This window comes from Podarcis cretensis (assembly GCF_951804945.1).
Source record: "Podarcis cretensis genome assembly, chromosome: 13".
Taxonomy (NCBI): Eukaryota; Metazoa; Chordata; class Lepidosauria; order Squamata; family Lacertidae; genus Podarcis; species Podarcis cretensis.
The window spans coordinates 4,818,458-4,845,211 of record NC_137182.1 but is presented as its reverse complement, the minus strand read 5'-3'; the positions used below and the strand labels follow the sequence as shown (position 1 = coordinate 4,845,211).

General features: G+C 44.0%; 1 protein-coding gene across 3 annotated transcripts; it reads right to left on the bottom strand.

Moving 5' to 3' along the window:
* Nucleotides 1-787: 787 nt before the first annotated feature.
* MSANTD3 (Myb/SANT DNA binding domain containing 3) lies at nucleotides 788-17,750 on the bottom strand. 3 transcript variants are annotated; one of them, XM_079950029.1, is made up of 4 exons: nucleotides 17,626-17,750; nucleotides 13,851-14,300; nucleotides 2,564-10,445; nucleotides 788-2,194 (listed from the first exon to the last, which is right to left on the bottom strand). In XM_079950029.1, the coding sequence occupies exons 2-3, from the start codon at nucleotides 14,266-14,268 to the stop codon at nucleotides 10,036-10,038; spliced, it is 828 nt and encodes a 275-aa protein (XP_079806155.1). In that variant the 5' UTR covers nucleotides 14,269-14,300; nucleotides 17,626-17,750; the 3' UTR covers nucleotides 788-2,194; nucleotides 2,564-10,035. The 3 variants fall into 3 exon arrangements, with proteins under 3 accessions (XP_079806155.1, XP_079806154.1, XP_079806156.1); XM_079950028.1 differs by having other exon boundaries at nucleotides 17,614-17,725; XM_079950030.1 differs by having other exon boundaries at nucleotides 17,620-17,712.
* Between the last annotated feature and the right edge of the window lie 9,004 nt (nucleotides 17,751-26,754).

Sequence of the window (26,754 nt, the reverse complement as noted above, 5' to 3'; positions counted from 1 at the left end):
TTAAGGAAAGTATGTCTCTAGTTATGTAACTTTTTTAGTCATAAATTATGTGGGTGTAAGTGCCATTACCCCAGGGATAGGTTGTGGCTTGGAACTGGGTGCGAGAGATGAATCAGGGTGAAAGCTGGAATTATGAATCCATTGACATAGCAAATTGAAAGGGGAAGATAAGAGTCATCTTCAGAAATAAAGTCAGGTCAGGTTATGGCAGGGATGGGAGTCACGCACAGGGCAAGGAGGAAAATAGACAAGTACATGCACAACACTTGAAATATGCTCGCTGTGCCCAGGTCAGCGAACCCAGAGGAAAAAGAACAGAGCCAATGCCTAAAAATACGGCCAAGAAAGTATAAAGAGGAGAAAGGGCTGTAACTCAGGGGTACAGTACAAATGTAATCCTTAGCAACTAGAGCGGGAGTGTGGGACCTAGGGCTGCCCAGATGTTGTTGGACTCCAATTTCCATCATTCTGAGCCAGCAAGGCCAATGTCAAGGATGGGATTTGCAGTCCTGGAACATCTGGAGAGCCAGAGCTCCCACTCTGCATCAAAATGTACAGCTGGAAAGGAGTCCTGTCTGAAACCCTGGAGTTATTGCCAGACATTGTAAACAATACCAACTCCGACTCAGTGTACGGTGCTTTTTGTTTTTGTTTCGATTTTGAATTTTACTGGTGCCATCCCTGTCATAACATTGCTACCCTGTACTGCTTTTATTGCTGCACAGTATACTTTATGGATTGGTACTTAGGATAAAAGTAAAATAAAAATGACCACAGCACAATAGGATTTTTCAGTGAGGAAAGTTTCAAGATTTATTAACAACTCATGATTTATTGGAACCAATTATGTGCATATACAATTTTTCCTACTAGCAATACATTTTTATCAGAAATCCTTCATTTTGATTACACATTATACAATAAACAAGGCACTAAAATGTACACCTAGTAGTCATCTTATTATGAATTCTTTGCTTGACTTTAGTCTCTTCCTGATGAAAATAAATATTATTAAACAGATCCTGCACCAAAAAATTCCATCATGAAACTAAGTTATATAATAAAGATCTCCTAATTCCTTAAATACATCTATATGAAGTACAAGGTCACAGTTCTGTAAACCAAATGGAGCAAAAATCCATTATTTGGAGGTGGGGGCAGTTTTCAGTATTTTCCACAATGCAGTTTAGTAAATTAATCTGCTAGAAGCAGAAACGGCTTTGGTACTAAATTAGAAGAGCTCATAGATTTCTGCACATAGAGATGTTTGTGGGAGATGTTGAAGTGGTAAGCTCCCCACTTAAGTGGCTGATCCCCAGAAGGTCTACATGAATCTGCAGAAACCCAAGTCAGAACCACCCAGATACACTGTAGATGAAGTAAAAGATCATGACTGGCAAGATTAACTTTGGTCCCCGTCTGAAATAGGAAGGTCAAGTTAAGAAGGGCCACTTGTTCCTAAAGTATGTTTTATCTCTCCAATAAGGAATACCCAGTAAGCAGAGAAGGGGATTGTTCTATTTGCCTAGATAGTGGGCCAACACACGACAAACTATTTGGTCCCCTGCATCAATCTACCCAGTGTTAGTTTTACTACACTTCAGGTACAAACGTGTGGCAAAATTCTCATTTGTATCAGCCTGGCCAGAGGTTTACGTGGGCAGAGGAGATCGACTCATGCAGCTAACCACTGTGTCTGTCTTGCTGGGTCAAACTGCATCTCAGCTAGAAAAAAATTCTGCAGGACTCGACTCACCGCTTGAGAAGCAGAGTTCTAAACACGTATTTTACAATGGCCAGGAAAGAAAACTAAAGCTTGGTTGTTTGTGGAAAAACAAACCTGCACCACAAAACTCTTTTGAGTATAGGAGCCAACAATATTCTATATACTTTAAAAACTGTAATTATACCGTCAACTTTAAAGCAGTTTATTTAGGAGTATTCTACCTGATATCAGCAGCAATACCCTGAACTATATGTCTCACAGCTGCAAGGCTGCATTTCAGAATATGAACACCAATTGTTACCATCAAGAGTACACTGGAGTGTGGGAAAGTAAAACGAGCCTGCAACAAAATGTTGTGACTCTCTCTCCCCTACCTGCAGCCCAGAATGTTGTAAGCCTTTAAGGACCCTTGCAAGGGTTCCACAGCAACATTAGAGTACCATAAGCCTCAATCTTCCCTTTTCCCACCTAAAGGTAAAGGTAAAGGTACCCCTGCCCGTACGGGCCAGTCTTGACAGACTCTGGGGTTGTGCGCCCATCTCACTCAAGAGGCCAGGGGCCAGCGCTGTCCGGAGACACTTCTGGGTCACGTGGCCAGCGTGACAAAGCTGCATCTGGCGAGCCAGAGCCGCACACGGAAACGCCGTTTACCTTCCCGCTGGTAAGCGGTCCCTATTTATCTATTTGCACCCGGAGGTGCTTTCGAACTGCTAGGTTGGCAGGCGCTGGGACCGAGCAGCGGGAGCGCACCCCGCCGCAGGGATTCGAACTGCCGACCTTTCGATCGGCAAGTCCTAGGCGCTGAGGCTTTAACCCACAGCGCCACCTGCATCCCACCTACTTAAAAATAAATTCTGCCTACTTATCTGTGGGTGCCCTACTAGAAGTAACTTGCTCTGCTTTTAGATTTATACACTATATTTTTCAAGTACTGTACCAATTTATTTACCGTATTTGCAGATCACATTTAATAGATGCCACAGCACTCCCAGTTGTGAAATTTTTACATATTTTCAATACGTACCTTAGATTTGCAGAATTGCTTCCAAAAGCACACTGAAGTAGTACACACCAATAAAAAGAAGTCCTATGCATTGTTAGTGGTGATAAAGCTGTATAAGCTAATCTGCACTGCGAGAGTACACAACAGTGATAGTGGACAGAATCCAACGGGCCTGGAGTACCAAGAAAAAAAGTTTCGCTTGCATATTTCACCTTGCTTAGGGTACAGGTGTGGCGTTAATGGAGTTTTGGAAATGATGTGATGGATTTAATCACCGAGGACACCAACAGCTTATGGCAATAGCACCCTTTTAACGACAACATACTCTGTTTCTACATTTAGGCTTCATTTTCTTGGGTACAAGAAAGGGCATCCATACACACCCAACACTCCCCCCCCCCAAATCTTGGCAAGTGGGGATTCCACATGTTGGCACTGCTACTTGAGAAAAGGTGCAAGCGTTGGGAGGACTGAGCCAATTGGATGAAACAATGTTGAGAACTACTCAGGTAGTAAACTTTAGGACCATTCCCTGATAGTTCTTCTGTGCCTAGCTTGCTCTCTCTGCATTCATCTCGTGGGGTTTGCAGACATAGCTGTCAACTTACAGATTTGAACATAAGGGACCAGCAGGCTCGAAAATAAGGGATCAGCAGCCAAAATAAGGGATCAACAATTACTTTTATAAAATACATATTTTGTTGCGTGCAAATGGCTTTAGATACCTATTAGGTCCATAAATTACCATATAGCATATATTCAACACCAAAAAACAGCAACAATTTGTTGTTGACAAAGCAAGCTGGACATAGAAAGGGCCCCATTACCTTCAGGAGCTTATTTAAGAGACATCATCAATAAGGGACAGCAGCAGGACATGGCGCTGGGATAAGGGGCTGTCCCGCCAAATAAGGGGTGCTTGACAGCTATGTTTGCAGATGGGTATGAAAACATGGTAGACTCGGCACCAACCCTGGAAAAGAATCTACCACTTAAACACTCTTCCGTACACCCTTTCCACCACTCCGGTCCTAAAATGCAGAATTCCATCCTCCCTATCCCCCAAACTGTTTATTTCTTCTCCCTGATCTCTTTAGACTCTTATGCCAAATTGCCCTCATTATTGACCCTGACAATCCATCCCTGGGTTGGCAAATACTTGGCCCACCCATAATTAAGAGCTTGGGTGGGTGATAGAGCCTGTCATTTATGGCCAGTGCTTAGAGGTTTTGTCTGGCATTACCATTATATATTTAAAGCAGGCATGTCCTGTATAACTAGGGCACATTGCTCAAACACAGCACATTACAGAAACCCACACAGGCAAGCAGGACATTGGGGTGGGAGGAGCAATACTCAACAAATAGCTATTTGAAAATTTGACAAGTGTTAAATATTAAGGATCAGTCATGAAAATGGTATATAAGCATTCCAGCAGGCCTAAATAAACTTGTGACCCATCAAACAAAACACAGCTCACTAATAGGCCTCCCGTTTTTGCTGCTTACATGGAACCACAGAAATGGGGGCACCTGAAGCACATGGCAAGTCATGGCATCTGGCTAATCGCTGCAGTCAGCCTCATGGGTCACGAGTTGCAGAGACCTTAGCTGAAATCTGCCATGATGTTAAGAAGCCTGAAATTACATGGACTTAAAGCAAAAAGTTATGAGTTATGATTCTGAATGGCTAAATAAATTAAAAATCGACACACAGAGAATGATCTAACTGTAATTTTGTTAGGATATTTAAATGTCTCCACCAAATCACAGAAAGAACCAATTCTTAAATTTGTTAACCTCCATCAGATTTATCATAGCTCAGAATTATAAACTGCAAGCCATTCCATATATTTAAAGTTGGCTGATTAAATGTATGGTACAGTCCGATATTACTCAGGCCTAAGTTCCTTATGATGCAATCCTATACATCTGATTAGAACAGTCCCCTTACTCCTACATGCCTGCCCAAATCGTAGTCCTGTTATAAGAACTAAATCCCAAATGAAGGGGCATAGCATTGCACCATAAGAGGGATTTTGTCTTGTGTTTCTTGAACAGGGCCTTTTTGCGTCTCATGGCAAACTACTTTTAAAACAGAGGGGGATTTCAAAAGCAGCACAGGGCCCTGGAGCTTGAAAGGAAAAACCCTAAAAGGCTTGCCCAATCCCTTAGGGATGATTAGGTAGCTCTCTGATTCTTGGCCTTACTTTATCCGGCATGGTAGATGAGACTACCAAACTTTTCAGGCCAATGGGCATACTTGGAAAATGGAGAACGTGCTCTGCGCACCAATCATATAAAGGCTGTGTGGCGTGTGGCACAAAATGACCACCATAGCTAAGAGCAGGGGAAAAAGAAGAGCCCCTCAAAATGGTGGGAGAGTCCCGCCTCCCAATCGGGGGGGCGGGGGAAACAAATGACATTGGCCACCACCACATTTATGCAGAGACAGAAGCTCTTTGCCCTTTTCCTCTGATCAGGAACTGAATATGAAGAGCAAACCGTCTCTTGTGGGTTTTTAAGGGACATTTTTATGAGGACCTTGAACGGGTTCCACAGGAGGTACTGGTGGGCATACTGGTGTCTGTGGGTGACGCATGGGCACCCCTGAGAATTCTACTTGTAAACATTTCTACTTCTCTTCACCGTATTGTTCAGGGCTCTAATGTCTATTTTCAGAACACTTGTCTGAATATTGATGAGGCTTTGGTTATTTCCCCCACCCTTCACCATCTCATTCATATATAGTTGTCCCTTGACATTTCTCACTTCTGTATACTGTATTTAAAGAAACAAATACGAAGATTTTAAAAAATACCATCCAATTAAACAGTCCTATTAAACAAAAAAACAGATTATGGACCATCATATAAGAAGTTGTTTCACAATAATCAAACATTAAAATGGAATAAAGAAGCTGAACCCCACATGAAAAAATATCGAAAAACGAAAGTCAAGAATGTGTACTCTAAAACTGATAGCAACATCTCACAAAGGACAGGCAATGAGAATAGGAGATTCTGATTTGATGAGCAGAAACTGGTCCATTAAATTTTAGATCAAGCTTCCTCAACCTCGGCCCTCCAGATGTTTTTGGCCTACAACTCCCATGATCCCTAGCTAGAAGGACCGGTGGTGAGGGATGATGGGAACTGTAGTCTCAAAACATCTGGAGGGCAGAGGTTGAGGAAGCCTGTTTTAGATGAACTAGTATTTTAGACAATAGCAAAGGCTTGTATTTCTGTTTGTTTATACCAGATCAATTAATCAGGGCCGTGTGTATTTGCAACTCAGCACATGTGCAGAAAAGTAGCAAAATTTTGTGTTGAACAGAGTTCAGAATTCTCAGCATGCCTTTGAAAAGAGGTCCAAACCCTTATCATGAAAAATATAACTTTGGTGTGTGGAGAATGCATGGTGAAATTTCTAAAGTAGGGGGGCCATTTAATATGAAGCACCAGGAATCAGGTGGCAGAACCTTTGGGCTTTGCCGTAGCTCATTCCTTCTACCCCAGATTACAGCCGAAACAAAATGAATTGTACACGCTAAAGAAATACAAGGCACAATTCATACATCTCACAGTATCTAGATTTTCTTCTTGCAGAATTTGAATGTGGTGTGGAATTCATACTGTTCTATATCCAATATACCAGGAAACTACTCTATTTAGACAAAAGCAAAGAGGATGAAATGTTGAGTTCTACATATTATCTAAATAATAAGAATATAAATGATGGGGGAGGGTAAAATTCAAGGGAGAGAGTGTCCAGTATATAAATCTATTTAACATGGTAAGACTGAACAGAAAACAGAAGAGGAATAAAAAAGAAATGATAAAGTAGTATTTTAAAAGTTCAGAATTTAGAATGTGAAAGAAATGGAAATATCTCAAGACCGGCAGCAAAATTGCAGTGCAACTTGTGTCCCCCTCCACCGAAAATAGACACAGGAGCGGCAGTTGAAAAAAACTCCATTCTGAACTGCTGAGAAACTGAGGCTCATTGAAAAGGGAAATAGTATTGGCATCTAAGTAGAAGGGGGAGCTGGGCAGGGGCTAAACCTAAACTACTATTTTCTGTAATAAAATATATGAACGCATGCTAGTTTCTCTTTACTTCTGACAGCTTAATTCACTGCTGAGTTTTATGCTCCTTGCACTGCTTCATGTTAGAATTAAACTGCCTGCTGCACACGCTTGTTTTAGGAATGGAGGATGGAGAATGTTATCTGGGTGCTAAGCAAAACCTAATGTCTCGTGGGTAAATGAGGTCCAAGCTGCTGTGCCTCAGCTATAGAGATGTCCACATGGGTGACCCCTCTTTTACAGGTAGTAGTTTGTGATAATTTTGGCCAGGGCAACTTGTCATGCAGAGGTGAGAGCACATGCACCTTCTGAAATTCCCAGCTGCACACAGGAACAGGAGCCCCATTCTAATTTGGACCAGACAACCCTAATATGTACCAAAGACACTAAAATGAGTAGGCAAGTGAGAAGTAGCCTAACATTTCCCCTCAAAATACTTTCAAAAGGGCTTGTGATTTCCTGAGGCTTGGGGCTGCAATTGCTCCCTCGTTTTCTATTGGATTAAGTTGGAAAATGCATTTATTTTTGCAGTGGTTTGAATTCAGTATTTAAGCTCTACACATGCATTAACTAACATAATTATTTTCCCTTTGGAAAATTATTTAAAATACTAAGTTATAAACTCATTTAAGAACCACAAAAATCTCAACAGTATAAGCACAGCCCTCTTTCCAGTTATCTTCCCATTCCCTTTCCCCATACTTCTGATAGTTTCTTGTTTGCCTGGGAATCTGTTAACTGTGAACCAGTGTGCACTTTATAAGATGTTTAATAAGATCTGTTCAACAGTTAACAAATTTGAACAGAGCTCCTCAATAAGAAGTTGCAGTAAAAGATGCATTACCAAAATACACAAATTTTGTTTTTCCAGAATGAACATATTTGTACCTGGTCTTATAGTCAAAGGAACGCACCAGAAAAGACCTGAAGCGACTCAATTTCTTTGAGCTTGATTCTATTTGAGAGAAGTGAGGTAGAGCAAGGATTTCATGTCAGCATGTAAATGATCTGCACCTATGAATAGTAAAGGTAAAGGTAAAGGTACCCCTGCCCATACGGGCCAGTCTTGACAGACTCTGGGGTTGTGCGCCCATCTCACTTAAGAGGCCAGGGGCCAGCGCTGTCCGGAGACACTTCCGGGTCACGTGGCCAGCGTGACTTCGCTGAATAGTAGATCTCCATCTATTCCCCAAGTTGGTATTTCAGCACACCATCCTATCAACAGGAAAAAGAGGAAGCCTTTATGGCTAATTCTGTGCAGTGCGCATGTGCAGCACCATAAACCATGATCATTCCCTTTAGTTAATGCAGAGTAATTCCCACCACTGTACTCCGAACTCACAATTATATACTATTTAAAATCTCAACTCTAGCCACCCCCGTGCCCTGGAAGACAAGAGGAAAAACTCCTTACCCTTTTCCTTGACATACCAAGATGGGAGTGCTGAAAGCAATGACAAACGTATGGCGCTTCTCCAACATTAAACAACAAGCTTGTACCCTTAGTGTGGGAACCCTTGGTCCTCCAGCTGCTGCTGAACTACAACTCCCACCAGGCCTAGCAAGCATGGCCAATGACTAGGGATGATGCAAGTTGTAGCTGGACACCCAAATGTTCCTTATACCTGCCTGAGAAATTGACTATGCCTCCCCCTCCTTTACTGGTAACCCTCTGCTATTGTAAATATAAAAGAGGGGCAGCTCTAATCCAATCATGCTAGTTTTGCAACAGATTTGACAGCACTCTTAAGTAGCTCCAGGTCTCTGTCTTAGCAGCAGCACAAGGTCTGAAAAGATTTAACTGGAAATCCAACACAAAGAAAACCACCTGAAGCCCAATGAACACAGCAAGGTTGCCCCATTTTGAGAAGAAGAAAAAGCTAATATCACCATTTGCACTTAGTAGTCATAACTGCCAAATCTACATATGAAATCGTGGAAATTCATGGTTGCTGCTTCATTAAAACAGAAACACGCCTGCTTCTCCTTTGTCACTTACTTAAGAGGGTGGTGGGTTCTCTCATTCCCTTGCCTCCCATCAAAGATGAAAACTCTTCAAGAGCTCAGTCACACATTGTGATGCTCAATGCGTTTGCCAGTTACCCATTCAAGGAGCCACAGCCACTCCCTGTGTGGTGGCAGAAGTATCGTCATTTGCCATGTGCACTCATTACATTTTTACAGGGACTTGCATGTAAAAATGCAATGTGTTTAAATAGCCCCGAGTTACACAGTAAATCTACACTTTAACCTCCTTACATTTGGTTGGTGCACACTTCAGATCCCTGGCTCATGTGGACTGGGACCAAGAGATAGGTGCAGTATGGAGAGGGTGATCCTGTCATGCAAACAAACTGGGCCTGCATCGTACTAGATGGACGGGTGGCTCTTACTGACATGATGAGAAGCTAAACAAGCTGAAATGAACCAAACAGAGAGGTGCCAAGTATCCAAGTGATGCTGCAATCCTGTATACACTTACTCTGGAGTACACGTGCACAGCTGCAAATCACACACAATGGTAATTTTCTTGATGCCTTCTTCAACCGCAGAAAAGTGGCCAGGCAGTAGTAATTTTGCCCTAAATTATATAGCTGGCAGGTGAGCCATGCCCTATAGTGCAAACTGAGTGCAGCGTCATTAATGGTTAGGGGCAGGAGAGAAATGTGAGAGCTAATCAATTGTTTGAAAGCTTTCCATGCCCTCTTCTGAAGCAGTTGCTGCTATGATGTTGCCCTTTCCCCACATTCTATTAATAAACGGAAAACGTATTATGTCCTCTGGCTCAGTGATGCAGCTGAGACACTGCGCATCTGCTAGTAGCCCCACCTCAAGAAACAATTATGGAGGATAAGTCAGAATTCTTGCTTCTTGGAAACAAATTTAAATTTCAGACTTGAAATAAAATACTAAAATGCCCAGCTACGTATCTGCTGTTAAGAACTTTCTAGACAAAAAGTGTGCACCACAGAATATGCCTATTGACTTCCTGTGTGTATAAGGGGATGCTCCAAAAATGATAATAATTGAGTTATTGGGCTTAGAAAACAACAAATAGATACCACATTTTTCTTAGCTCTTCCTTAATGTTTGTTCACAGCCAAGTGGGAAGGCATTCTCTCAAACTAAAAATACAAAACTAGCAGAACTGAACCCCTCCTCATTCTCTTCTAATAAACCAGTGACGCCAGTCCATTTTATGGCTGGCTGCTGCCTTCTCTAGGGCGAATTAGGGAACGGTCTGTTGAAAGATGAGACGGGCCACTCTTTTGTAACAGTTTGAAGTTTCCGCTCCCAGTACATTTTTTTTTTGTTGAGCACCTCCATCTTGATTCTGTGCTCCTCTTCCGCCATCTCACACTCCCGCTCGATCTGCTGAATCTTGGCCACGTGGACCTCGTTCATCTGGATCAGCTGCAGTTGCAAGATGGACATTTGCTGATGGTGCTCTTCTTCATGCATCTTTTTCAGATCGCTTTCCTGGGCAGCTTTACTTCTGAAATTTTTACTGCCTGTTATTCTGACTGCTGAACAGGAAGGCTCTGGTTGCGAGGTTCCTTCGCATACCTGGAAATGTACAAGATCTTTGTCTTCATCGCACAGTTCTCTGTTTATAACGGTGAAAGGTTCTGGGGAAATAAAATAAGAAATATGACCATTATAATAATTTTCAATTTTTTCCAACCCAAGAGCCAGTTTGGTGTGGTGGATATAGTGTTAAACATACACTGGGAGACTTGAAGCCCAAATTGAAGAAGAAGAAGAAGAGTTTGGATTTGATATCCCGCCTTTCACTCCCCTTCAGGAGTCTCAAAGCGGCTCACATTCTCCTTTCCCTTCTTCCCCCACAACAAACACTCTGTGAGGTGAGTGGGGCTGAGAAGTGTGACTGGCCCAAGATCACCCAGCAGCTGCATGTGGAGGAGCAGAGACGCGAACCCAGTTCACCAGATTGCAAGACTACCACTCTTAACCACTACACCACACTGGCTCTCAGCTATCAATGTCATTGACTCAGCTATCAATGTCAAAGTGCAAGTAGATAAATAGGGACCGCTCCGGTGGGAAGGTAAACGACGTTTCTGTGTGCTTCTCTGGTTCGCCAGAAGTGGCTTAGTCTTGCTGGCCACATGACCTGGAAGCTGTCTGCGGACAAACGCCGGCTCCCTCAGCCTATAGAGCGAGATGAGCACGCAATCCCAGAGTCGGTCATGACTGGACCTAATGGTCAGGGGTCCCTTTACCTTTACTATCAATGACTGGGTGGTCGCTATCTTCAGCTTAACCACTTTATAGAGCTGTTGTAGTGACGATAAGCTAGGATAACCCCATGGGCTCCATCTTGACAGCCTTGGAGGAAAGATGGCATATCAATGTGATTTTTAAAAACGGCAGTAAATTACTGCACAGCCAAGCTTGCATCATCCTGAAGCAGATTCAGGACACTGGACATTGTGACAGCATCAAACTACAAGTACTACGGTTATAGGGTGGAAGAGGATAGGGCTTTCAGAGTTGAAGGCGTCTGAAAGAGGAACGTCTGCCCTGGGTGTTTAGGCATCCCTCACTTCCTCTCTGGTGCACAGGTATGGGTAAAAAATGTTTGGCCAGAGAAAAAGAGGAGGAAAAGGAAATTCGGCTCTCTTTAAAGCTCTACCCTTTGCCTCCACCGTCAAGGCTTTTCTCTGAGAGTAGCTCTATAGGGGCCTTCACAGTTAGGATGACTGACACCATGTTGAACTTTGTAGAGTACCCCCAAGACACAGGAGGTTTGATATGATCTTTTACTTTCCTCAGAGGCCTGGAGGCTGTCTGGGCCACATGCCCTTTGAAGGCCCTGAAGCACCTCAAAGCACAAGATTATCCCCTGCTTCAAAGTTCAGAGTGGGGGGCTTGAATTCAGCAGGCTTGAGAAAATAGGGAGGAATGCTCAGAGTGGCCTTTGAAGTGCTTGTACTGAAAGAAGCAGGCAGGGAAGAGAACAACAGAACTACAATTCATATCCTCCTGCTAAAAGGACTCTTTCAACTCAAGGATTTATTGTGAGAAGCTATAACCCACAGCTGGGCAACCTGCGGCTCTTCACCTCCTTTGGTGCAGCCTTCAGGGATGTAGGAACAGATTGGGACAGAGCCCAGGTAGGTTTTTTGAAAAAAGGAAGATGACAGCATTGGCCAGAGCACAGATTTGACTCTTTTCACTGAACTCACCTGCTCCAGTCCATCTTAAGTAGCTTGCCTTACAGAAAAAGAGAAGGTTTACTGTCCTTGAGACAGGTGCTGTTTTTGTATGCAAAGCTTTGCAAAAAGTTTCTCAACTTGCTAAAAAGGGAGGGGGTCAGAAGCATGAGGGAATGGAGAAGTTGTGGGTAAAAAAATCCTTTCAAGAAGTGCTGAACTGCACTGAGGGAGCAAGGGTTGGGGTGTAGAGGACAGAATCTTTTGCTCATCATACTTATTGCAACGTTGCTGGAGGAGAAGCAAAGCGAAACAGATTCTGAGGGTAAGAAACAGGTAGAAAATATGAAGTGTGGTGTGTTGTGATTAAGAAGAGCAAGGATTTTGACAGGGGAGAAACGGAGCTGAGGTTATTTTTGCTCTCCACCTTCCTTCCTTCCCTCTGAAACTCCAGAACATTGAACCAATGCCGGTATTAGAAATCTCCAAGTGTAATTTGCTTTTTGCTTGGGACAGCCGTGCCCCCCCCCATCCCTCGCCCTGGCGATGTGAATGCTCTGTGGACTCCCTGGAAGGGCGTGTGGCAGGTGTGGATCCTCTTTGCTGGTGCTTTGCATACCTGTGCCTGTTTGGGCTGCACACTCATGTCTGCAACAAATGCTTTGATGTTTCTGTTGTAGTGCGGTACTTTGGCATCAGTGATGCGTGAGTACGAGGGGTCGTGAGGGGTCCCAATCCCTGTGTGACTGAGGCGCCACTGTGCCCACGTGTGCTACTTAACGGTGTCCGCCTAGGGTGTGTGCTTTCCTTGTGGAGGGTCGTGCATGTGGTGGGCAGAGCAGCGGTCCTTGCTGGGAGCTGTGTGAAAATTGGCTGATGCAAGGCAGGGTTGCTAGGGGCACCTACACTTTGCAGCTTCTGCTGTGTTCATGGCCAAGCCCAGTGACTGTTCCACTGGTGGGTTGACTGATACCCATACTTTGCATTGCTTTGCTGGTTGGCAGCTTTGCCCATGTGCCAGCCACAGTGGCTCCTTGTGGACTTGCATGAATGGGAGTGAATGAGAGAATTAAGGGATGGTGTATGAATGGGACAGAAAAGGCCCTGCCCAGGCTTTGGTTGGTCCTGCCACTGGTTTGTGGCTTATGACCAAGTTCCTCTGAGGAAATGTGGTTATTGACCACAAAGGGTTACTATCTGCTGATCTAACCTGTGGGCCTCCCACAAATGGATACAAGCATGTTTTTGATGTGTTAACTAAGATATAAACAGTTTGAATGGTAGGTATTATTTTCATGGCTGTACTGGAACAAAATGCAGTGGTCTTCAACTTTCTTGCACCCAACCTAATTGCAACCTAAGGCTCACATATAAACTCACATGTGCACATATTTATGAAGGTTAATCTGAATTTATAGTCAAACCTCTCAAAATGGCTTAAAAATAAAATCATGATAAAGTGAACTTATTAAAACTAATTATCCCAAATAATTAGAAATGCATGCACACATATACCAGGCATGGGGTCAAATGGTAAGTTAAAGCTTGTTGTTTTTTTAAAAAAAGATTAATGTCTCCTTCTCTTATTCCCCCCTATCATTCACCTTTTTCTCCTCTTCAGGAGAAAATGGTGCTGCTATGACAAACCTGAGGGAAAGGGCATGATCCTTATCAAGTGTCATGACTCACCAGTTAAATCCATATAGATTGTGTTCATTTACTTATACTGGAAAAATCATAGCACCACAAGAGGTATCACCAGGTGAGCAAACTGCAAATTTTCTATCTACTTTTGGAATGTAAAGCTTACTGTAACTGAAGTAAAGTTTACTGTAGATCACTAGAAAACAACTGTACCTTGGCTGGAGGCTTCTGGCTGATATTCAGAATCCTCTTCTGGTGGACTCTGTAAAAAGTACACCTGCTCAGGTACCATGCTGGCAATCTTCTCTTTTCCTAGGATGTGATTACTTAGAAGTGGACTAATGCTCCTTTTTACCTTGTCTCGCCTTTCATGTGCCATTATTTTCTTTGTCCGTGCTTTGATGTTCTCCCAGCATTTTTTCAGCTGCTTGAAATCTCGTAGTGATACACTTGGTTGAGAATTATATTCATGAGCAAGTGCCTGCCAGGTCCGTTGTTTCAGTGCAATAGTCCTTGCATCACTTTTTTTACACTCAAGTACATATTTGTATTTCTCAACTAATGCCAGCAACACACTCTTCTCCACTTCAGAGAAGTATTTGGCAGGTTTGATCACTTCGCTGTTTTGCATTTTCTTCTGATTCTCCAGAGCGCCAAAATAACCTATAAAAAACAACAGACAGCTTACTTTTGCAAGCATGATTGATTTCACAGCAAATAACATTCTGCTCAGAAAATGTTCCTTTTCATCACAAAAAAAGTTAGAATATTACACCGTCATCAGTCAGTCAGTCAACACAATCACCAATAGTAGAGTTCAGGACAAACAAAAGTGCTACTTCACACAATTCAGAATTCTCTACTACATAGTGTTCAAAATTTTGCATATGGCTTTTGCATTTTGCATGTGGCTTTTAGCCACTTGCGACCAAGTGAACAGGCCTTGGCGCCAGGGGAAGTGCACGCCTGGGGATCATTGGGTCTTAACTGTTTTCACACGCTATTGCTGCATCTTATAGAATTCTATCAGTTACATTTTGTCTGCACAATCAGAATGAATTTTAGGAACCAAAATGCTTTTTTCTGTGCAGCAGGAGCAGGAGCAGTGAACAATGTTATAGTTAATTGTTGCTTCAGTTACCCCACCCCACTGCCCTGCTCACAGTTGTGAAGAATATTCTTATGTTATGAATGGTCTGGGTCACCATGAAAAAAAAGAGGTAAGAATAGGCCTATATATCTGTGGATGTCCCTGGATAAAGTGACTTTTCTTCTTTAAGTTCTCAAAGTGCTTAACCTAGCTCAAGGTTGTCATCTGAACAAGTCAAATGTTTAGCTGATAATCAAACACAGTCAGTTCATCATTTGAAAAATAAGACTTTAGAGCCATCTTGCCCCCAAATAACAACTAGACATTCTGTTTGGGCAACTGTAACCAGGGGTGCCAACTGGAATAAAATATTGGGGGGGGGGAGCCCAGGTAAGCCCTGTGCTGCAAAATCGATCACAAGACACAGTGCATAGACACCATTTGAATGGCAATGCCCAGTGCTTTTTTTCTAGAAAAAGAGGTGCTGGAACTCAACATGAACACCTCCCTTGTTCTCTTAAAATGGCAATGGGGGGGCAGCCCCCTCATATATTTTATTAGGATCTGGGGGAGCTGGCTGTAACCTTGGTTTAAGGAGCCTTTTGGCGCCTAAGCTTATATATCTGAATTTCTAACAGTGATAGCCCCTGAAAGCCACTAAGATGGCTTGAAAAAAGAGCAAGAGCTATCATTTCCTATTCGTTACCACGACGGCTAATTGGAAGACCCCTGTGTAGGCGAAGCATACCTCTAAGTGCCAGGTGCCAGAAGCAAACAGCAAAGGTTGGGCATCATCTTCATACCTTAGTTTATCCAATTAGTTACCTATATTGACAGCAGAGCGGCTATCGGGGTGACTTTAGAGGGCTGAGGGATTCAAGACCTGATAGGGTAGGGGTGCTATCGCATTGTCATTGACCATAAAGAATGGAGATATGGAATGTAAATGTGATTTGGTAAATGGAATATGGTTTTTTTGAATTCAGAATGATGGATAATGAGTCTCTGCTTTTTGCTGGAGTCCAGCCCATGTGGGAATTATTGGTAATTAGATGGCAGATTAGGCTGCTAAGGAGAACCTTTATGAAGTTTGTGGGGTGGAAGTAACAGCTGACTATGTATGGTTTGAGATACAGGGATGAAAGGGAACCTCCCCCTCACAAACCGGGTAACTTTGGGATTCGCTTTGGGGTTTGGTTTCACAATTATAACTGGGTAACAACAACATAGCCAGTAGGTAGCAATAATAGGGTTTCTTCTCTTGCTTTGCAGCACTAATAAAACCAAAGAAGAACAATACAGGTATCCAGCTTCTTGACTAGATTGTTGCTCCTGTGTCGCAGATCCATGGTAGATCCATGGATCAAGCCGTATCACTGCCAAAACTCTCTGCTAAGATCTTGGGAGCACACGATTGCAGTTTCAACTTCATTTCAAACATACCTTAAAACCAGTCCATTATAATGGATTCATTATATCTCAGATAACTCTAGGCGTAATATTCTTGTGAAGCAGGAATGGTTAACTTCAAGGATGCCTACCTTTCAAATCCACAGAGTCCTGACTTTCCTCCTCAGAAGTAGTCTTGAAGATTATGATTAATAAAAGACAGGAAATTTCATTGTAAGTACCTCTCTCTCAACACTTAATTATGTATCCTGTTAACCCCTCAAATATTGCCCCACGCTCAAAAGCATGAAGGGAGTGGGGGATCATCCTAAATTGCATTATGCTTTTCCCATGTGCATATTCAGCAAAAGAAGCAATTCCCTGCATTAATAAGGATAATTCACAATACATTTCAGTTTATAGGTTGATCCGTATGCATGTTTACTTCCATATATGTTACCTCAGAGTAAACATGTGTAGATCAGCCTTACTGAAGCTAAGCAGGCCTGGCTCTGGTCAGTGCCTGGATAGGAACAAGGCAAACATTGCTTTGGCTTCGGTGACACAAGGAGGTCTGGAGGTAAACATAGGAATGTAAACGTACAAATGACTTCTTGAAAACGCCATGGAAGGCCACAGAATTTATCGAGGGAGAAGCGCAAGCTCTTCTTCCATAACAACCCCAAGATGGACAGAGATGGGAAAACCTATGGTCCGCCAGGTGTTGGTGAACTGCAGCTCCCATCATCTTCCTCCAGTAAGATCAATGGCAAGGGATTGTGGGAGCTGTAGTCCAGCCATATCTGCAACGCTACAGGTCCCTCATCTTCCTTGCACTTGGGGGTTAGCCAGGCTCCAGAGGGTCCGCCTTGGTATTTTTGAGACCACTTCATTTGAAATGGCAAAAGCTGGCAGAAAGCTGGCAGCGGGGAGATGTATATCCCATAAACACTCCTTCGGTATTCCTTCATCAGGATTTTACACAGGGAAGCAACTGAAACAGCCACAGTGGACTGCAATATTCTCAATCTTAATTCTAAATATTTACAAATGCTGCTAACCAATATTAGATGTCAGAATGCCTCATCTAGCCCAACTTCTGAAATCAAAAATCCTTAAAAAGCGCAATGCTATCCACGTTTACCCATGACCCGGGGGTTTCGCCCCCAGACAAGGGGGTAGAGGAGTGCAGCCCAAGACTTGCAACCCTGCACACACTTTGCCCGAGAGCAGACTTACTCCTGAGTAGACGCAGGCAGGGCTGCACAAGTTACACACGACGATGTTGCGCCACAAGGACCGGGTGGGGAACAAAATGACCATCTGTGGCCCAGCGAGCTTTTCCCCTCTGCAGACAAATCCAAATTTCCTCCACCTGTTACACATCTGGCAAGGCATCCTGGCCGCTTTTCTGGGGCCAAGAGGTTGCAGAGAGACGGGGCAGCGTTTCCCTTAGAAATAAACACCATTTTACATATGCATTTTGAACACACGCACACGCACAATTACCAGGCTTTGGTGGACCACGGCCTCCTCGGGCTTCCTCCCCCTTCTTGCTTTTTCCTGGATGCTGCCGGGTTTTCCTCTCTTATTTTGGAGAACAGGAAAGCACAGATCCCAGCCTGACAAAGGACGCCCCGCCACCCACGGAATGCGCATCGGCGGCTGCAGGTTTGCAAATGCAGGCGCGCAAGCGGCGGTTCAGACAATAACGAGCAGCGCTCATCTTGCCGCTGCCCCGGCGGAGGGGAGAGAGAGAATCCCCGTAACGTGTGGATAGATACGGGATCGGCCTCCAGTCCCAAAGGGCAGCGCAACAGCCCCTGCTCTTAACAAAAGCCCCACCATTAATTGCCAAGCTCTCCCTCCCTCCCTCCCTCCCTCTCCGCGGCTGGGTTTAGAGAAGGCGGGATCCGTGAGGCTTCCACCTTCCTCCCCTTCTTCCCCGACCACTAAACCACTCCCTCCTGCTCTTCCCAAGTTCCGACGCGGGTCTCAAAGCGGCGGCCACCAAGCGAAGCCAGCGCCCCGGGTGGAAACGTTGCAATCCCATAATTTCGCGCTGGGGGCACGAAGCAAAGGCGAGAACAAATGTGTGCATGCGTGTTATGCATGCATGCATGCATGCGAAAACTGACAACAAGCGTTGCTTTTTCTCCCCGCCCCGCTGCACTAAAGACAGGCGGCTTCCTTCTTATTTTGCAAGACTCATAGCAGAGAGTGACCGAATGGCGCCGTTCCCTCTTCTCTCTGGAAATCCAGTCCGGGTTTTCCGACCCGACAGCGCCGCCGCGGCTCCGGCCGGGAAAAGTGGGCGGGGCGCGCACTGCGCATGCGCACTGTCACTTGCGTGGTGACAGCCGAAGAGGAAGGTTGGCGGCGGCGGCGGCGGCCTCTGTGAGTAGCTTGAAGGAGGCGAGGCGGGTCGGGGGCTGGCGGTGGCCCGGGGGTCGCCTTCGCGAGGGGGCCTGCCTTTGGCGGCGGGAGAAGTCGGAAGAAGAGTGCGGAACGGCTGTTGCTGGTGTTGTGTTATGTATACTCCGCCTTTCCCCCAAACTACAACTCCCAAACTACAACTCCCATCAGTCCCCACTCAACAGATTGTTGCTGTCGTTGGCATATAGATATGTCTTTTTTATAGAATATTTATTAAGGTTTTTTAGAATATTACAATAAAAATGAAAAAAGAAAATAACAAAAATACAAAATAAAAATAGTTAAAAACATACAGATTTTCCATTGCTAATTTTCCTTTCGCTTATTTCCCGGACCTCCTCATACCTCCCTTTTTTGTATTCCACTTCAAATTGTTGGTTCAGCAAATCCTTACCATTAAGTTTTTACCTGTTTATAACCCTTTTTTCATATTATTTTAAAGCATTACAGCTGGAAACCGCTTAATTTCTATCCAACATCATTCTAACCTTCATTAATTTTACAATATTTCTGTAAGTAGTCTTTAAATTTCTTCCAATCTTCTTCCACCGACTCTTGTCCCTGGTCACGGATTCTGCCAATAGATATGTCTCTCCGGAGAGCCATGGGATCCCCCAACCCTGATTTCTGCTCCATGTCCTGTTTCCTACAGTTGCTGGCTTCTGCAGAGTATTTTGCTTCCTTGCTTAATTATTTACTTATTCTTTTTTTGCAATTGCACTTGATGTAATGCACTCTTTCCCCGCAGTGAGCTCAAGGTGTCTGTCTTCCCTTCTCATGCGATCCTCACAACAAGAGAGAGTTTGGATTTGATATCCCACTTTATCACTACCCAAAGGAGTCTCAAAGCAGCTAACATTCTCCTTTCCCTTCCTCCCCCACAACAAACACTCTGTGAGGTGAGTGGGGCTGAGAGACTTCACAGAAGTGTGACTGGCGCAAGGTCACCCAGCAGCTGCAGGTGGAGGAGCGGAGACACGAACGCAGTTCACCAGATTATGAGTCCACTGCTCTTAACCACTACACCACACTGGCTCTACTCATGCGATCCTCACAACAACCCTATGAAGGTTGGTCAGGTTGAGAGTTGGTGTCCAGCACGAGGCTGCCCAATAATAATTATTTATAATAATAATAATTTATTATTTATACCCCGCCCATCTGGCTGGGCCTCCCCAGCCACTCTGGGCGGCTTCCATAGAAACCAAAAATACAGTAAAATATCACACGTTCAAAACTTCCCTGAACAGGGCTGCCTTAAGATGTCTTCTGAATGTCAGGTAGTTGTTTATCGCTTTGACATCTGGTGGGAGGGCGTTCCACAGGGCGGGCGCCACTACCGAGAAGGCCCTCTGCCTGGTTCCCTGTAGCTTTGCTTCTTGCAATGAGGGAACCGCCAGAAGGCCCAAGTGGGACTTTGTCTTAACGTCCTATTCGGACACTCTCAAGCCAGACTTCACCAACCTGGTGCCCTCCAGATGTTTTGGACTACAGTTCCCATCAGCCTCAGCTGCTACCAGCAACTGGCTAGAACTTGTTTTTACTTATTTACTGCACTTCTATACCACCTTTCCTCCAAGGAGCTCAAGGTGGTCACATAGTTCTTCTCCTGCCCCCTACCTTGTGAGGTAGGTTAGGCTGAGAGTGTGTGACTGGCCCAAGGTCACCCAGTGAGATTCATGGTTGAATATCAATCAGTCAATCAATCAATCTTTATTACGGTCCAGAGATCCAACAAATCATTACAAAGCAATGCACAATTCAGACAGCCTACCTCCAGGTTAAACAAACATTTTGTTCAGACTTAAAGATAGGGATCATTGGTTCTTGCAACCACCGATAAAAACTTCGCCACTGCTAATGTTCTTGTGTTTGTCCGGTCTTCCAGTAGGAACCTGACATAGTGAGCCTCTGGTTTTCCCGGGAAAGGTACCAGCAAGGGTAATATCAGTTCAGCCCTGGATTGCTTGTATTTCGCACAGTGCAGCAAAATATGTTTTATAGAATCTATGTCTTGGGCACACGAGCAAAGTCTGTCCTGGTAGGGGACTCCTCTACACCTGCCATCTAACACTGCAGAAGGAAAGACATTTAGTCTGGCTTTGGTGAATAACCTTCGATAATTTGGTACTGTCAGGTTTTTAATGTAAGGTGTTAACTTAAAGACATGCCCATATTGTACTCCTACTGCCAGCGGACTACAGACTGCGTGTGATCGAGATCTCAAGTCACTGTGTGCATTATCCCATAATCTTTGCTTTAACGTCTTTAGGGCGCCTTCATAACCCAGGTAATAAAGTGTGGGAGGGTGACAGACCAATAGAGGTGGCTTTTCTAGCCATGGTTTTCTGCTATTTGCTGACAAACTCCTCATTGGTCAGGTGTTGATACAAACCCTCATGGCTGAATAAGCATTAGAACCCTGGTCTCCCATGTCACAGTCTAACCCAGGGGTAGTCAACCTTTTTATACCTACCAGCCACTAATGCATCTTTCTTGATGGTAAAATTTCCTTACCACCCACCAGCGCTCGATGGAAGGAGGATTCAGCTTCTGCCGTAGAACCCCCTACCGCCCACCTAGAATCCTGAAACGCCCGCTAGTGGGCAGTAGGGACCAGGCTGACAACCCCTGCTCTAACCACTACACCACACTGGCTCTCAGAACTGGCTCTCGCTGGAGGGCATCAGGTTGGCCAAGGCTGCTTTAGCCCCATGCCCTGCTCTAACCATTAGTCTCCCGTTTTCACTGTTGTTTATCTCCAGTATCTGGTATTCAGAGGAACATCGAACAGGAGGCTCCAACATAGAGGCTTATAACTGTTTATTGTTCTGTCTGTCTTCGGCATAAAGATGCACAAAAATATGGCTACTAAATATAATATTAGTAATAGTGGTAGTAATAATAATAACAACAATAATGTATTGCTTATGGGTGATGAGGTGAAGAGGCCCTCATAATTTTTCACTTTCAGCCCCCAGACCTCAGCAAAAATAAACATTTCTGGGGCCATGGACACACTTGGAAATTTGAGAAAATATCCTAGCTAGCAAAAAATTACTGCCATGTTGGGACCACCATCCAGCTCCCCCAAAGCAATTCCTGTTGGTTTAACTCCCAGGCTAACCACTAGACTGCACTGTCTCTCCACTTGGACTGGAGCATTCTGGTGCTAAACTTGGCAGACAATGTGGTCTAGTGATTTGATCCTTGGGCTGCTTAAGCACATTACTAGCATCTTGGAGGGAGCTGGGGTAAATCATGGTCCCAATAGCAGGTTTCTACTCAGGTTAACTTGGCTGTAATGCCAGAAGGGTATTATAAGGAAGCCCTGTAGAGGGGAGTTTTTAATGTTTGATGTTTTCATTTGCTGGAAGCCGCTCAGATGATGGATATTATTACTATTATTACTGCCATAATTTGAACATATTTTGTCAAAATAAAGACTTTTTTCATATATTCTTTAGTTGTCATGTGTGGATTTCTTAACTCTTGACTCCTTCATTATGGAAAATGAAAATCAAGATACCTCAACTTACATGCTGTTCAATGTCACTCCTTACTACTGTAATGTAAGTACAGTGGTACCTTGGGTTACATACGCTTCAGGTTACCTACACTTCAGGTTACAGACTCCGCTAACCCAGAAATAGTACCTCGGGTTAAGAACTTTGCTTCAGGATGAGAACAGAAATCGCGCGGTGGCGGCGCGGCAGCAGCGGGAGGCCCCATTAGCTAAAGTGGTTCTTCAGGTTAAGAACAGCTTCAGGTTAAGAACAGACCTCCAGAACAAATTAAGTTCTTAACCCGAGGTACCACTGTATTGTGTCTCATGCTATAGAAAGATCTATGAATGATTTTTAGGTATACCTACACTATGGTATACCTGAAAGGATGCTGGAGGATGATCTCCATCAGATAATGCTGTCTCTTGACGACAGTACACTGAATTTCCTGGAGAGAGGGATTGGCTCTTAATGTCTGTAATGTAGATGTGCACTGGTAGTGTCTTCATTGAAAGTTGGCATCCTCTTATAAAACAGTCCAGTTATAATCCTGAAGAATGGCATCCACCAGAATCACAAACTGGACTGATCCGTTCCGGGGGAGGGAGGGGGGCAAGCTGGAATGTAGAGGAACTCTTTGTAATTGTGTTTATACACTGAAAATCAATAAAACTCCATATTAAAAAAATAAAAGAACGTGAAGAGTCATCGGCCCATCTTGTCCAGCATCCTATTCTTAAAATGGCTAAGCAGATGACTGTGGGAAAGATGAAGGCAGCACAAAGCATTCTCTTTTGCAGTTTCCAGCAACTGGTATTCAGAAACCTACTGCCTCTATCTGTGGAAGCAGGCTAGTAGCCATGAATTTGTCTAATCCTCTTCTAAAGCCATCTGAGTTGGTGGCCATCGCTGTCTCCTGGGCTTGGCCACAACTGCATGTTTACTGCATGTTTGCAGCTGTTTACATTTCCATTTAATTTGCATAGTTCACATGACATTACCCTCAAACAACAACAGTCTAAATTATCTTCCTCTGTAAATTCGGGTTCACCTGATACAGGGATAAGCTGCAGGAGAAGTTGGGCTCCAAACTGCTCCACATTGGGGGTCACAGATTATTAGTTTTGGTTTTGGGGGGTGGATGGATCAACTTTAATAATAATAATAATTTATTATTTGTACCCCGCCCATCTGGCTGGGTTTCCCCAGTCACTCTGGGCGGCTTCCATAGAAACCAAAAATACAGTAAAATATCACAGATTAAAAACTTCCCTGAACAGGGCTGCCTTAAGATGTCTTCTGAATGTCAGGTAGTTGTTTATCGCTTTGACATCTGCTGGAAGGGCGTTCCACAGGGCGGGCGCCACTACCGAGAAGGCCCTCTGCCTGGTTCCCTGTAGCTTTGCTTCTCGCAATGAGGGAACCGCCAGAAGGCCCTCGGCGTTGGACCTCAGCGTCCGGGCAGAACGATGGGGGTGGAGACGCTCCTTCAGGTATGCTGGGCTGAGGCCGTTTAGGGCTTTAAAGGTCAGCACCAGCACTTTCTGTCACCAGCACAACTGTCACTTTCTACTGTCCTTTCCATTCTCACCCAGTGCTTTCATTTCTTTTCTGCCTGTGCTCATAGCTATTTGCAGTGCACTCCTGAATGATTTCCCCCCCTTTTGATTCCTCAGATTTGCACAAAACTGAAGAATGCTTTCTCACACTTCTTGGCCCAGGAATGCCACTGAATAATAATAATATGTTGTGTAAAATAATAATTATTTTGTTCTGTTCTGAACCTACTGTGGATCAGTATAATTTGTTGACCTGAAGGTTTTGTGATCTTAATGGAAGAATGTTGTTCTAGCACATCTGCTTTTAATTGGTGAAACATTTCTACGCAGATGTGAACTGTGTCTTTTCTTACATGGAAGCTTCAATTTGGGACATTTAAGAAACAGGGTTGGCTTGAAACATGGACCTTTTCCAGTTTCTACCTTGTATCCTTCAACAATGGAGTTAATAGATTGTCTTTCTCTCCCAGATTTTTTAAAAGAACAACCTCCTGTTCAACCTTCCAGTGATGATATGGGAACAAGGTTGAAGGTCAAGCCACAATTTAAGTGAAAAGCATCACAGTTGAATGCAAACACATAAAATTATGTAAAAAAATATAAATGTTAAATGTTATATTATATTATATTAAAAACACATAAAAACTAGCACACATAAAATTCGTTAGTGTCCACAATTAAAGAAGTATCTAGCGAATAGGCCTCCTCTCCTGATGCTGAAATACAACATCAGCTGTGTTCTAAGGAACATGTATCAAATCCTACATCAGACAAGCCAGAGAGCCAAGCAGCACCCACTCAGAATCAGACAGCTACACCCAGTATCTCTCTTCCAGGATCATCGGCAACATCTGACAATGACGTAACTGCAGAATTTTTCAGAAGTATAAGAAACATGGACGTTGATGAAGTTGCTGCCATCCTACACAAAATAACAGCATCAAACCCATCATTCAGTGGTAATTTTTTGTCTGTAAGCCACTTTGCAGCATATAATTATATTTAATAAAGGTAAAAGGTAAAGGTACCCCTGCCCGTACGGGCCAGTCTTGACAGACTCTGGGGTTGTGCGCCCATCTCACTTAAGAGGCCAGGGGCCTGCGCTGTCCGGAGACACTTCCGGGTCACGTGGCCAGCGTGACATCGCTGCTCTGGTGAGCCAGAGCCGCACACGGAAACGCCGTTTACCTTCCCGCTGGTAAGCGGTCCCTATTTATCTACTTGCACCCGGAGGTGCTTTCGAACTGCTAGGTTGGCAGGCGCTGGGACCGAGCAGCGGGAGCGCACCCCGCCGCAGGGATTCGAACCGCCGACCTTTCGATCGGCAAGTCCTAGGCGCTGAGGCTTTAACCCACAGCGCCACCTGCGTCCCTATATAATTATATTTAATATAATGGATCAAATCAAATTTGAACCTTAGTGAGGCTGCTGAAGACATTTCTGTCAATCTTCCATTCTCCGACTCTCTTCACCACAAAGCCAATGTCAATCCAAAAGTATTCCTATAGCCAGGAAAACCCAGGCATCTGTCTTTAGGGGTCTTCGCCCCAGCTGTGCAGTTTCCCTCTGTGGTCATGATAGCAATCCAGCCCCTCAGTTCCATGTTAACCTGAAAGGCTGCCTGAGATCTGTATAGACAAACAGACTATCTGGGGAAATAATACTATTTTTATTATTTCCAAGAAACCCAACATAGTTTCCCCCAGACCTCCAAATGTCCATTATGAAAGCATATATTTCCATGCAATGACCACCACTTAGAGTATAAATTTGTAAAACAGGTTTTTATTAAGTGACCCACAAGTTCGTATAAACCCTTGGAGCGGGACTTTGGTTTTCCGGAGTATTTGCGAACAAAATAAAACTCCACCAAGGGTCTTTGAATTTTGTTTCTCTTGCCAGTCTCAATGTGTGCACCAACTTTTCTGCAAGAGCAAAACACCATACTCTCTTGTACCAAGTATTCAAGTTCACAACTTTTAGGAAATTTTGCTTTTGTAACTTTGGCCCCCTTAATATGGAAGCTGTTCATTCTTAATTTTTGTTTATGAGGAGCCAATTATGGCATTCTGCACATGTGTTGTAGCACGTGTTCTTAAATAAGTGCTGCACAAGCCCCATTTTGAAGCCCCATTTTGAAGGGGAAACAAGGTTATAAATGGCAGCCCTACCAAGTCTAAATGTCATCAGCCACCACAACTGATGTGTAAGTGTGCATACAATTGCAGCCGTTATAGGAAAACCCTTGGGCTCACTTGGATTACTAAATACACCAGCCAGGAATAGAGGAGCAAAACAGCAGCCAGTAGGCCTGGTCTTTATTCAAACGACTGTTGCAACAGGACTTCCACCCACCACATGGGAGAAGCAGGAAGAAGCCCAGAACAAAGGATGGCTCTCACTGTTATCAGTTTTACAAAGATACCCACAACACCCCTAAAATTACATCATGCATACATCAGAAATTGGGAGGGTCTGGTGACAGTCTGGTGACTGGTCCCCATCCTTCCCTTGACCTCCACCTCACACCCATCAAGTAAGACAAAAGAAACATTTACAAGTTCCTGGTTTCTCAGGCCAAGTTAATCACACCTCTTTGTCCCGACCAAAAACCATTCCTGGATGGTTTGCCATTGTCCATGGGATGACTGCCTGTTTGGCACCCATTTGCCAGGATGCCAGTGGTTACCTCCTGTGCTAGAGGCTGCTGTGTATGTGATCCCAGATTTCAGGGATGATGGCTGCCCACATCACAGACTCCCCCCTCATAAGCCATTCCTTTCTTGAACAGAACAAAGTTGGGATGGTGCAAATCCACACTGGAGCAATTTTATATGACTTTCTAATGTTTTCCCAGTGAGCCACGTGCATAGATACATTTATCAGTGAATTGTTACATTTGGGTAATGTGCAGCAGAGGCTCTTTGAATAGAGAGAGGAAAAACTGTGATGAAGTGTTTTGTGGGGACATTTGCTGAAGTGACTGTGTTGATTTTGGTAGTCAGTGTGTGTGTGTGTGTGCATGTGCGTGTATGATATCTGCTGGAGGGGCAACCTCCCCAACCTTTACATAAATTCCCACAACACAGCTTAAGAGTAAATGGACTTAGGTCCAAGCTGTTCCCTCATACCTACCT